Source organism: Anolis carolinensis, unplaced genomic scaffold (genome assembly GCF_035594765.1).
Source record: "Anolis carolinensis isolate JA03-04 unplaced genomic scaffold, rAnoCar3.1.pri scaffold_10, whole genome shotgun sequence".
Classification (NCBI taxonomy): domain Eukaryota; kingdom Metazoa; phylum Chordata; class Lepidosauria; order Squamata; family Dactyloidae; genus Anolis; species Anolis carolinensis.
The window spans coordinates 23,212,546-23,226,384 of NW_026943821.1; the positions used below are offsets into that span (position 1 = coordinate 23,212,546).

The window sequence follows — 13,839 nt, forward strand, 5'->3', positions numbered from 1 at the left end:
AAGATAGTTGCATCCATCAAGTAGGAAATTTAGGTACCACTTATTCAGGGAGGCTAATTTAACTAATTTACGACACCATAAAAAAATAATCCAGCAGCGTTTGGAATGAGGAAGTATCCAAGGACTCGGCGTCACAGTAGATAATGAAGCAGCTGCTCCCCCTGTGGCCGGAATCAAGGATACCATCAGAAAGCTGGAAGCTGGAGAAGATATAAATTGCCTCTGTGTCTGTCTTTGTCTCTGTCTCTATGTTCATATGGCATTGAATGTTTGCCATGTATGTGTACATTGTGATCCGCTCTGAGTCCCCTTCGGGGTGAGAAGGGCGGAATATAAATACTATAAATAAATAAAGCATATAGCACAAACAGGATCGCTATATTTAGTTATTTGTCTTAAATGATGAACTTTTCTTTGGTCTTTATTTCAACGGCCATTGTTTGGGAGGCATGTTTGCATCTGAAGCAGACGCTAAGTTGCTGCTCTTCTTCTTTGCCTCTTTCCGAGGTGACGGCGGGAGTAAAACTCACAACCCCACAGACGGCCAGTGTCACATTATGATATGGTAGATTGCCCAAGCAAAATTAAAGCACGTGACCACCTACCAACACACCTTGGCAGAGGCGAACTCCACACACGCCGTCTCCCTCCCAGGCAGGTGATGCGCGAGACGCCTTCCAGACGATACCCGGGGAAACAGGAGAAGGTCAGGACGTCTCCCACGCCAAACTGGAGGCCCTTGCGGATGCTGTAGGTGGGCACTTCAGGCTCTTCGCAAGGCTCTAGGTCATACTCTGACAGAGAGAACCAAGAAGTCATGGCATCCCCAAACCATCCATCCCTCCTCTCGTACCTGTTTCTATCCACTTCCATGGAAATCTATATATATATAAAAGGGTAATGAAATTTCGGCCTAGGACAAAACAACAAAACTACACATCCCAGAAACACTAAACTTGGCATCACAACCCCTCATCCATGCCTCTATGTTCATACAAAAAAAAGAAAAGAAAAATAAAGTCCTAATTAGAGGGAGATGAATAATTGTTTTTATCCAATTGCTGCCAGTTAGAGGGCTAAGCTCCGTCCACTTGGTCTCCTAGCAACCCACTCAGCCCAGGGGACAGGTAGAGTTAGGCTTCACTTAGGCCTCTTCCACACTGCCTATAAAATACAGATTATCTTATTTTAACTGGATTATATGGCAGTGTAGATTCAAGGCCCTTCCACACAGCTATATAACCCATTTATAATCTTATATTATCTGCTTTGAACTGCATTATCTTGACTCCACACTGCCATATAATCCACTTCAGTGTGCATTTTATCCAGCTGTGTAGAAGGGGCCTCATATAATCCAGTTCTAAGCAGATAATATAAGATTATAAACAGAGCCGGTCCAACAATGTGGCGAATTAAGCGGTCGCTTCGGGCGCAAAGCATATGGGGCGCAGTCGAGACTGCTTTTTCTGTTGATTTGTTGTAAAACATGATGTTTTGGTGCTTAATTTGTAAAATCTTAATGTAATTTGATGTTTAATAGGTTTTTCCTTAATCCCTCCTTATTATCCAACATTTTCGCTTATCCAGTGCTTTTATTTTTCGGTGATTGGTTTGGGGGGAGGGCGCCAACATTCTGTTCGCCTACGCTTGAAAAATACCTAGGGCCGGCTCTGATTATAAATATACAGTACAGTCTCACTTATCCAACATAAACACCCCGGCAGAACGTTGGATAAGTGAATAAGTTGGATAATAAGAAGGGTTTCAGGAAAAGCCGTTTAAACATCAAATTAGGTAATCATTATACAAATTAAGCACCAAAACATCATGTTATACAACAAATTTGACAGAACAAGTAGTTCCATGACAGTAATACTGTGTAGTAATTACTGTATTTACAAATTTACCACCAAAATATCACAATGAATTTAAAACACTGACTACAAAAACATTTACTACTAAAAGCCAGACTGCGTTGGATAATCCAGAACATTGGATAAGCGAATGTTGGATAAGTGAGATTCTACTGTAATATATACCACCATACTTCGCCACAGCAACGCATGGCCGGGCACAGCTAGTCTACTTATAATCCCAAACTGTGATCATGGCAAGTGAATTAAAATAAGGAGCAATTGTTCTGGTGACAGAGCTGAAACAGATATCCAATACACACATATACATACAGTATATACACCCACAAGGAATAGCAGTGATTAAGAATCAATGGGAATGCAATTGACCACACTGTTGTGACTCAGCCTTTGCCCTTGTGTGACTCTGATGAGGATTCTGGGTTGTATGTGCATAATGATGGGATTCAGATTCAAGATGAATTTCAAGATGACTCTGATGATGGGAATTATGGGATCCGGGGGCAGAGTGTTCCTGCTGTGGGGAATAAAGAGCAGGGAGTTGTTCCCAGGGGAAGAAATGATGTTGTTGTTTCTGATGATGGTTTTCAGATGCAAGAAGCAGAAAGGGAGGGTAGCTCTTTGCCCCCTGTTCTTAACTATGACAACTGACTGTTTTGTACATGCTGGAAACTGCCCTGAGTTTTCTCGAGGAGATGGAGCGTTATATAAATAAAGGATTATTATTATTATTATTATTAGTAGTAGTAGTAGTAGTAGTAGTAGTAGTAGTAATTTGTAAGTTGGGTGATCAGGGACTGCCTGTATATAGAAAGGGTAGGAATCAGACAACCCTCCAGATCTTGTTGAATTGCAATTCCCAGTAGCCTCAGTTGGCATTGCCAATGGTGAGAGACGCTGGGCAATTTCTTCCTGGATTTCCCATGAAACAGTATCTAATCTATTCATTCTGGACAAAAAAAAACCCTTTTTGAAATGATTTCTGCTGTGTTGGCTGGAAAAGCCTATCATCCCTACCGCTGCTCTCTGTTCCTTCAAGAAAGACACATTTCAGTGCAGCTTGGAAGTCATTATCAGAGAACAGCAGGCTCTGAACTCTGGATGAGATAAAGAGGGCTCAGTATCACGGCATCCGAGCCTTAAGACCCGGTTCTGCATTTTCTGAAAGCGAGTGTTGGCAGGACTTAAACTATCTGGCACCCTTTCCTCCCAAAGGCAGTCTCATTCCCATGCTCGAGACAGGCAAGCGGCTCACATTGAAAGATACCTTTGAGGTTCCGATGCCTACCTGTAAAGGTGATGTTGAAGCCCTCGTACGAAATGGAGAAGTCGGAAATGAAGCGGATTTGAGCAGAGAAGTTCCCGTAGAGGCCGGCGCTGAACGGGGCCGGCAAGCGGGAACCGGTGAGTTGTTTCAGGGGTTGGCTGAAGCTGCCGTTCTCGGTGATCAACAGGTAGTCGTGGCCGCTCTCCAGGTGGAAGGTGTGGAAGGTGAAGAAGACACCTGCGGGGTGGCACAAAGGCAGGAGAGAGGCATAAGATCAAAGGCATTGGCTTGGCAAGATGCTCAGAAGAAGCCAAGCACAGGAGAGGCCCATTTGGGATATTGTCGGAGTTACTGTAAGTTGTAGCTTTTTAACACTCCCGTGACTTTGACAATTACCTTTTTCATTTTTAGAAGGTGATAGTCAAAGTCATGGAGTGTGTTAAAAAGAAGTGGGCACGCTAAGAAACTAGAATGATTTTGCATACGCCATGTAGATTTGTGCATTATTTCAGTCATAGGGAGGAACTCGGGGATTGGGCAAAGCCTTTGGAGGTCGGAAGCAAAGAAAAAAAAATCTCATTTCATGAACAAAAAACTTATTGGACAAGCAGCACAAAAGCACATTTTCATGGCTAACATATCTGCAAAAATGTGCAAGCCAATAAAAGTTACAGACACACATAACAATTACTGTATATACTTGAGTATAAGCCGACCCGAATATAAGCTGAGGCACCTAATTTTACCACAAAAAACTGGGAAAACATTGACTCAAGTATAAGCCGAGAGTGGCAAATTTCAGAAATAAAAATAGATACCAATAAAATTACATTAATTGAGGTATCAGTAGGTTAAATGTTTTTGAATATTTACATAAAGCTCACATTTAAGATAAGACTGTCCAACTCTGATCAAATCATTATTCTCATCTTTTTCAATGTAAATGTGCTTATGTATCCTTCTAATAATAATAGAGTCAAATAATAACTGTAACGGTATATGGAGGTACAATTTTAAAAAAGTACCTGTTCCAGCTAACAAACAAATGCAACTTAAGAACAAACCTACAGCACCTATCTTTTTAGGAACTTGGGGACTGCTTGTATATGGAGGCAATGATGGAAGGAATAGGTCAATTTGGCCTGTTTTCACACATTTGAGGGATTTTCCACATGAATTTGGGGGTAATAATTACTCCCAAATGGTGCCTTTGGTTAAGAAATGGTGATCAAGGGCATTGATGGATGTTTGGGAGCTTCAGAGATCACAACAGAGAGTTCCATGCTCTCCTAACTGCATCACGGGCACCTTTGTCTGACTCCAAGCATCATTCCCCATGTTTTTGTAAGGCTCAGCAAAAGGTTGTGGGTTTTCGGAGACCGCCTAGGGAGATTAAGGGAGAGTCAAAAGCGGAGCCAGGAACTTCCAGATTTGTTCAGTCTCTTTGTGACGACGTTGTACCAGCTCGTCCCAGATCAAAGCGCAAGGGAAAAGGACGTTCATATTAAACAGCCAGACTTCCAGCAGAGTCAGTTCACACACATTTAGCAAAACGGCATTCAGTGATATAAAGGGATGTGCAAATCCGACAATAGAGGGGCAAGATCATTCGGAGTGTAATTAGAGTTCGGAAAGAATCATTATTACTTTGGGTGACATCTACCCGAATCAACTACGTCATCCCAAAAAGCAATCTTTTCCAAGCTCTGGATATATATATATATATATGGCGGAGAAAGCAAAGGGCTTCCAAGTTTCATTTCCCATGATCCCTGGATGATGAATCTTGACATAAAAGCCAGGCAAGGCATTAAATAGAGGGAACGAATAAGAGAAAGACTTAAACATCTGACTAAAACAGATTCTTGCTTTTCATTTGTAGTAAAGCCGGTTCCGGGCAGAAACATTGGTCACGCTGCGTTCAGAGTTATCTATAATCTCTTACAAATATATCAGGATTTCTTTCTTTCTATTTGGGCCATTTTAAGATGTCAAAAATAAAAAGATTTATTTTTAAATTGTAATTTTACAGCTCATTAGTCCATTATATAGATAAGTTCCTTTGGCCAAATGGAAAAAAGAAGCCCAGAGATTCATAGCTGTAAGGCAAACAGAAGCGTGTTATCACTGAAAGTGCCAAAATGGGAGTAAAACTCGGAGCTAAGCTCATATTACGCATGTTTAGTGTCTCTCTGTATGTGGGAACAGTAGTAACACAAAACTTCTTATTTACTCCAGTATTTCCAAAAATGGTCTTGGGCTTAGGATAACTGATGGAAAGCGCTGGGACACAACGGGACTATCCAAAGTGCATTAGAAGTGTCCAAGGCATATTGAAAGTGTCCAATGTGAATTGGAAATATGCAACACACATCTTTGCAAACAGGGTTTTGTTGTATTTCTGAAACATAGCAATGGACCTAACACATTATAGTTGTGGAGAGGAAGGTTTTGAATGGTTCACAAAGAATTAATAAACAGCTTCTAATTTCCCTTTCAATAAAAATCATAATCATGCAAAAATCTGGAATTATTTGCACCAATGTCACCAATATATCTCACCATATATTTTCCAAATCACCCCGGCCCACCAAAGCCCCAAAGATGGATCATGTCATATTCAAAGTCCTTTCCTGGAAATATTTCTGTTTATCTAAAATGATTATTTGGCACTCCAAAACTGGAATTAAGTCTGTTATGCTCTAATAAAAACACAGTCTTCACACCAACAGTTTGGCTTTTAGGTTGTTGTGTGTTTTTCAGGCTGCATGGCCATGCTCCAGAAGCATCATCATCATCATCGTCGTCATCATCATCATTTTGGGGTATATTTTTATTTGATTTATGTGATATAAATACAGCAAAAGTGGGAGAACATCATGTAGATAGATAGAGAGATAGAAGAGAAGTCTAGAAAACTTAGGAAAGAAAAGGAATAGAGAGGGGAGAAAAAAATAAATAAAAATAATGTGAGTTGACGTCCCATCTGTGCTTTGGAGGTTCTTCCTTCGTTTTTCCCCCTGTTTATTTATTTCAGTCCTCCTTTTATGAAGTAGTCTTTATATGTAATATATATCTATGTTAAAGTTCATTGTTCTTTTCATTATTATTATCATTATTTTATTATGACACAGCAAACAAGATAGATATGCTGGATTTCGTATCACAAAATCACAAGTCGAACACTTCCCAAGTGTCTAGGACTGTGTGATGTATTTTCGGATGATGCATGCAGATCCCAGCAGGGTGGCCTTTTGCAGCTGGCAGATCGTAATTTTGTCAATGTCTATTGTTTCCAAATGTCGGCTGAGATCTTTTGGCATGGCACCCAGTGTGCCGATCACCACCGGGACCACCTGTAATGGTTTCTGCCAGAGTCTTTGAAGTTCAATCTTGAGGTCCTGATAGCGGCTGAGTTTTTCCTGTTGTTTTTTGTCAATGCGGCTGACACCTGGTATGGCAACATCAATGATCCAAACCTTGTTCTTTTCCACAACTGTGATGTCTGGTGTGTTGTGTTCCAGAACTTTGTCAGTCTGGATTCGGAATTCCCACAGTATCTTTGCGTGCTCATTTTCCAATACTTTTTCAGGTTTGTGATCCCACCAGTTCTTTGCTGCTGGGAGGTGGTACTTGAGGCATAAGTTCCAATGAATCATTTGGGCCACAGAGTTGTGCCTCTGTTTGTAGTCTGTCTGTGCGATTTTCTTACAGCAGCTGAGGATATGATCCATGGTTTCGTCAGTTTCCTTGCACAGTCTGCATTTTGGGTCATCAGCTGATTTTTCAATCTTGGCCTTAATTTCATTTGTTCTGATGGCTTGCTCCTGGGCTGCAAGGATCAGGCCTTCTGTCTCCTTCTTCAGGGTCCCATTCATGAGCCATAACCAGGTCTTCTCCTTATCAGCTTTTCCTTCAATTTTGTCAAGGAACTTTCCATGCAATGTTTTGTTGTGCCAGCTGTCAGCTAGTTTGTAGTGTGGTTTTCTTGTACTGATTTTTTGTTTGCTGTGCTTTGAGGAGTTTCTATTATTATTATTATTATTATTATTATTATTATTATTATTATTATTATTATTATTATTTTCTGGAGCATGGCCATACAGCCCAAAAAACCCCACAATAATCCTGTGATTCCGGCCATGAAAGCCTTCGACAACAGGTTTTCCCTCCATTCAACTTCTGTCTGAGAAATCAATGAAGACATTTGCAACTTTGGGCAAGTTCTCAGCAAGCAACGAGGCAAACCAAAGGCTCAGCCATTCCTGTCTAGTTCAGCACTCTGTTTTCCACTGCGTCTTCCCTATGTAAAGATCAGATCTCTTATTTGTGGGTATTATTCAGTGCCTGGGGACCGTTGTCATCAAGTAAACATTCAGCGATTGCAAATAGGTAGTGGGATGCTGAGTGGTAAAACAAAATGTTTACAAAAACATCCCATACCAACAACCTCAAAGCTTTGATCATGCAAGATTTAAAAGGCTGAGAAGAACCTAACTCCAGAAAAGTACCCCACTCTGCTTTTGCTAGGTAAGAAGGGGAGCCTTTGCACATTTAAAAGATACATTTGCGGGGGTGGATCAGAGGAACAGAGATCCTTGATGTGTGAATATTTCTCTCCCTTCTGTCTCATGGCTCCCCCGGAGACCACGAGACATCTAACTTTCCCAACAGTTTGTGCAAAACAAGGTGAGAGCGGTGGATGGAGAGGGAGTAAAGACTCAGAGAGAAAGTCAATATCCTGACACTTAAAAAGAAGAGGGAAGATGGGAGAGTTGTACATTTACAAGGTCTTTAGCCTTATCTTCCAAGGAGTTGGTGTCCCATCAAACTTTGGGTAGTAACTGTTGTGGTAATCTCTGAGTGGTTAGACCCTCTCTGGGGGAGATTCCACCAAAATCAGCAGAGTAGCAAAAGCAAAGCTTTCAAATGCAACAGTTACTTACACTGGCGAGCAAGAGAAGCCTTTAGGATTGCAATGGACTGCAGAGTCTCAATAAAAGTTCAAAAAGTATTTATTTAGGTAAAAAGAACTCCATTGTAGATAGAAAGGCTTGGGAGCTGTCTAGTCTACTCTAGACTGGTTTCTAAGGAAAAATAAGAAAGAAAAAATAACAAACATCTAAATAGTTACATCTTGCAAGAAGGAATGGCAAGACGTGTTGTTAGCTAGAAGAACAAAGGGAGAAGAGAGAACAAAAATGGTTCCAACCTCATGGTCCAGTTTATTGGGACCATAAAAGACATTCTGACCAATGAGAAGTTAGTGTCCCTAAAGATTCACATTTCTACTAACTTCAAAGTAAGGGATGTGACGTAAACAGGATAGAGTGAAACACAGTAAAGCCTGTCTAGGCATGCTTTGGAAACAGGGAAAGGATTCCCTCAATCTAACTCTATCATCTATCTAACTACATTTGGACTTGAGTAGTCCAGGATGATTTCACAACAGTAACACTATGATTTGCTGTGCTAAGAAGACGATTCCCCCCGATTCACACAGCTCATGTCATGATGTCCTTGGTTGTATACAACCTTGAGATCAAACCTAGATGGTTTGAGAAAGGGTTACAACTGAAATGTTGTGACTCAGCTGGAGTCTCAGAGTGACTCGGAAGGGGATTGTGGGATTCAGATTCCAGATGTTCAAGATGATGGGATTCAGGTGCAAGATGACTCTGATGGGAATTATGGGATCCAGGTTCAGAGTGTCCCTGCTGTGAGAGATGGGGAGCAGGGAGGCATTCCCATGGCAGGGAATGGTGTTGATGATACTGGAAATGATACTGAAGCTAGCCAGGTGCAAAGGGAGGACAGCTCCCAGTTAGATAGCATGCAGACAGATGCTGCTGCTAACCAGCTGTCTGGCCTTGATGAATTGGAATCTCTGCATCGAGCTGGCTGTTTGGAATTTCGGGTTTGCAGGAGTGTTAGAATAGCAAACAAGAAAAAGGTCAGAGGTCAAAGAAATGCATTCATGCTATGTAGATAATATCAAAGGGTGTGCTGAGAGAGAAACCTTTGTCAATAGCAACGTCTTATTTTGAGTCTAGAAGCAAGCTCTTGCTTTCCTGGATTACTTTGCAGCTTTGTGTATTCAAGTTCAAGTATTCTCTCCTGACGTTTCGCCCACATCTATGGCAGGCATCTTCAGAGGTTGTGAGGTATGGATAAACTAAGTAAGGAAAGGAAAGAATATATATCTGTGTAGAGTCCAGGGTGTGGCAAGAGTCCTTTGTCACTGGGAAGCCAGCATTAATGTTTCAGTTAATCACCCTAATTAGCATTGGAAAGGTTTTTGTCTCTTGCCTGGGGGCATCCTTTGTTCAGCCATTAGCTGTCCTCTGCCCTCAGAGTGTTGGTTCCCATCTACTGTTTTGATTTTAGAGTTTTTTAATACTGGTAGCCAGATTTTGTTCATTTTCATGGTTTCATAGGGTGATTAACTGAAACATTAATGCTGGCTTCCCAGTGACAAAGGACTCTTGCCACACCCTGGACTCTACACAGATATATATTCTTTCCTTTCCTTACTTAGTTTATCCATACCTCACAACCTCTGAGGATGCCTGCCATAGATGTGGGAGAAACGTCAGGAGAGAATACTTCTGGAACATGGCCACACAGCCCGAAAGACATACGACAACCCTATTTCCTATTTCCTAATAAACTACAAAAGACTTCAACTTGTGTACAGCCTGGTGTGTTCAGCAAGGTGAAACTAACCTGAGGTGCGACATGAAAATCAGTTTGGGATCTCTATAAGCAGACATAAGTATATGAAGAGTAGAATTAAGCACTCCTTTAAGCACCAATAGAGCTGCACCACTGGCCCACCAAGTAAGCAGAAAAGAATGCCTGATGTTAATCTCTGGTCCCAGAGAATGGACTCCCTCCATGTTTGCTCATCACGAGACATCATCCTGCTAGTCAACATGCCAGAGTCAAGCTGTCGGCCGCTGTGGAGCAAGTGCCAGGAGGTCAAGCCAAGGCTCAAGCAGTTGGCCAGCCCAGCTGGGCAGTCCATTGGCAGGCAGGGCTTGGCTGGCACTTGCAGAAGCCACTCTTCCAAATGCCAGCTCATTTCTGCACGCAGAAAGCAGCACAGAGTTAACTGCTTCTGTTTGCATGGAGAAAGCTGAAGTATCAGAAGGTGTAGAAACAGAAGAACCAGCCTGATACCCAAGGCAAAACATTGGGACCATTTTGCCCAGTTTTGTTGATCCAGGTTGGTAGCCATGGTTCTCCAAGATTTTGGACCGAATTCTTGCTTGCCTTTGAATCAGACAAGGTTGGGTTTGTTCCGAAAGGTACCATATATACTCGAGTATAAGCCGACTCGAATATAAGCCGAGGCACCTAATTTTACCACAAAAAAACCTGGGAAAACATTGACTCAAGTATAAGCTAAGAGTGGTAATTTTTAGAAATAAAAATAGATACCAATAAAATTACATTAATTGAGGCATCAGTAGGTTAAATGTTTTTGAGTACAGTAAAGTCTCACTTATCCAAGCTAAACAGGCTGGCAGAAGCTTGGATAAGCGAATATCTTGGATAATAAGGAGGGAATAAGAAAAAGCCTATTAAACATCAAATTAGGTTATGATTTTACAAATTAAGCATCAAAACATCATTTTATACAACAAAATGAGTTCAATACACAGTAATGTTATGTTGTGATTACTGTATTTACGAATTTAGCACCAAAATATCACAATATATGAAAACATTGACTGCAAAAATGGCTTGGATTATCCAGAAGCTTGGATAAGCGAGGCTTGGATAAGTGAGACTCTACTGTATTTACATCAAGCTCTAATTTAAGATAAGACTGTCCAACTCTGATTAAATTATTATTCTCATCTTCTTCAATGTAGATGCACTTATGTATCCTTTTAATAATAATAAAGTAAAATAATACATGTAATAATAATAATAATAAAATTACAGGAAAATAATACATGTAATAATAAATAGAGTAAAATAATAAATGTAATAATAATAAGATCAGAGTGAAATAAAAAATTATTATTATTATTATTACAGGAAAATAATACATGTAATAATAAATAGAGTAAAATAATAAATGTAATAATAATAATAAGATCAGAGTGAAATAAGAAATATATTATTAATAATAACAAAAATAGAGTAAAATAAATGTAATAGTAGCAACAATAATAGAGAAAAATAATTTACGTCATACTAATAAATGTAACATATATTCTCTAGTATAAGCTGACCCAAATATAAGCCAACCAGGACCCTCACCTGAGTATAAGCCGAGGGGGGCTTTTTCAGTCTTAAAAATGGGCTGAAAAACTAGGCTTATACTCGAGTATATACAGTATGTTGTTGCAGACTACAGAATTAATGCAGTTTGATACCACTTTAACTGTCATGGCTCAATGCTTTGGAATTGTGATTATTCTAGTTTGATGGGCAGGCGGACTGTCCTGTCTGCTCCAGTCACGACCTCGGGAACACTTCTTTGCATTTTTTAGATATTCTGCTGGATGTGGATGTTATTTTTGGCGCATAAGCTAAATCATCCGATAAATTGCATTTCGTTCTTTATTCCCCAAAGTGTCTCATGCAGTGCAGCCCCAGGAGAACGGATGCTGTGCCCTCGACCAATTTAACCACCAATGAGTCGATTTATTTTTCCTCTATTATCTTCCCTACAGGCTGTTGCCCTGGCCATCTTTCCACATATATATTACTAAAAATCATGGATTTTGCAGGAGCAAAAATACGTCAGGAGGGCCGTTGATGAAAGGAACGGGCATCCAGAAAACTCCATATCTTAATATGTTATTCAAAATGTTGGATAATATTGCCCATTAATCCCTTAGATAATGCATTTCAAGTAAAATCTACAATCCAGGATGGATTCACATCAACATATTTACATACAATATTTTTTTCTTTTTATTGTGCTTGACGTTTTCATGAGCCACAAGTCCTCATATTTTGGAGTCACCATCTCTGGAGTTTTTAAACCCGAGACTGGATGGCTATCTGTTGAGAGTGTTTGGATTGTGCATTCTTGCATGGCAGGATGGGGTTTGATTAGATCTCCCTAAGATTCAATGAATTCAATGAACCAGGGCCTTAGGTATATTTATGTGTATGATATGCACGAGAATTGGTTAAAAATGCAATATAGATGGTATATAACCCCCTATAAAATTTCGAAATGTTATAAAAATTCCTCAGATAAATGCTGGAAGTGTGAGCATCAAATGGGCACGTTTTTTCACTTATGATGGACTTGTCCAAAAGCCCAACAATACTGGAAAGAGGTAAATGAAGTCATACAATCAATTCTAAAGATAAAAATCAGAAGAGAACCTGTGTACTTTCTACTCGGAATGTTAGATATAGAATATGACAAAGACAAAGAGATTCTGTTCAACTATCTGGTTATTGCGGCGAGAATAACTTATGCCGGGCGGTGGAGACAAAAAGAGATCCCAAATAAGGAGGAATGGCTGATTAAAGTCATGGACGTTCTGAACATGGACAGGCTCACTTACTGGTTATCTCCAAGTCAAGGTCTGCCTAAGAAAGAAACTAACTGGGACCTGGTAAAGGACTATTTAAAACAAATGAAATTTAATCCCATCTGCTGAATAAATACAATCTTATAATCTGATGAGAACGAAGGGGATACGGATTTGATTGACTTTCAGAATTTTTTCAGAACCAGTCAAAGGAAGATGGAAGTCAGCAATTTTTTTATTATTTTTTAAAATAAAATTACTATTTTTATTTTTATCTTTTACTTTATTTTTTATTTTTATATTTTTTTCTTTTTATTTTTTTCTCCTTTTTTCTCTCCTCTTTACTCTTTTTTCCTACTTTCTAATAAAAACAAATGTTCCCCCACTTTCGATGTAAAAATATTATTTTCTTACTAAGATATATATATATATATATATATATATATATATATATATATATATTCTTTTTTTTCAATATATAAAACCTTGACTAAAGATATATTAAAAAAAAAAGATTCAATGAATTCAAGACCTCTTGGGCAACTTAGCTAGGGCTTCTGGCCTCAAAGCTACAAAATCAAAGAGCAAATAAAGCCTTAGGTTGCTGTGAGTCTTTCAGGCTGTATGGCCATGTTTCAGAAGCTTTCTCTCCTGACGTTTCGCCCACATCTGTGGCAGGCATCCTCCAAGGTTGTGAGGTATGTCACATACCCCTCATCCTCTGAGGATGCCTGCCACAGATGTGGGTGAAACGTCAGGAGAGAAAGCTTTCGGAATATGGCCAATCAGCCCGAAAGACTCACAGCAATCCAGTGATTCTGGCTGTGATGTCTCAGGTACCTTTGGCCCCTGATCCAGCAGTCATTGTGGATCAAAATGAAGAGGATTTGGGCCTTTTCCCACCACAGCAAGATTTCATCCCTTTCCAGAGGTCTCCTGTTGACATTGCAGAGCCAGAGCCAATTAGGAATGCCCTTGAAATGTTGCCGGCTCATCCCGGATCTCCGGAGAGTTTAGAATTTGATAGAAGGGCTACTTTCCAAACAGATCGCTCCCGAAGACAAAGTTTAAGGAGGAGTGTGAGATTAGCGGAGCAAGGAGATTGTGGCTAAGCCAATTCACTTGGGAAGAATTGAGGAGGCAGGCATCTGGCGTCTCGTCGTAGCAGTTCGTTCTCTTGGGAACA

At 40.0% G+C, this 13,839-nt stretch overlaps 1 protein-coding gene across 3 annotated transcripts in view; it reads right to left on the bottom strand.

Annotated features, from left to right (window-relative positions):
- csmd2 (CUB and Sushi multiple domains 2) overlaps positions 1 to 13,839 on the bottom strand; it is a 632,593-nt gene that overhangs the window by 191,503 nt on the left and 427,251 nt on the right. For all 3 annotated transcript variants that reach the window (XM_062962418.1, XM_062962417.1, XM_062962419.1), the window contains 2 exons: positions 3,166 to 3,381; positions 606 to 794 (listed from right to left, as the gene is read on the bottom strand). In XM_062962418.1, the coding sequence (XP_062818488.1) occupies positions 606 to 794; positions 3,166 to 3,381 (405 nt within the window). The remainder of the gene's footprint in view (positions 1 to 605; positions 795 to 3,165; positions 3,382 to 13,839) is intronic.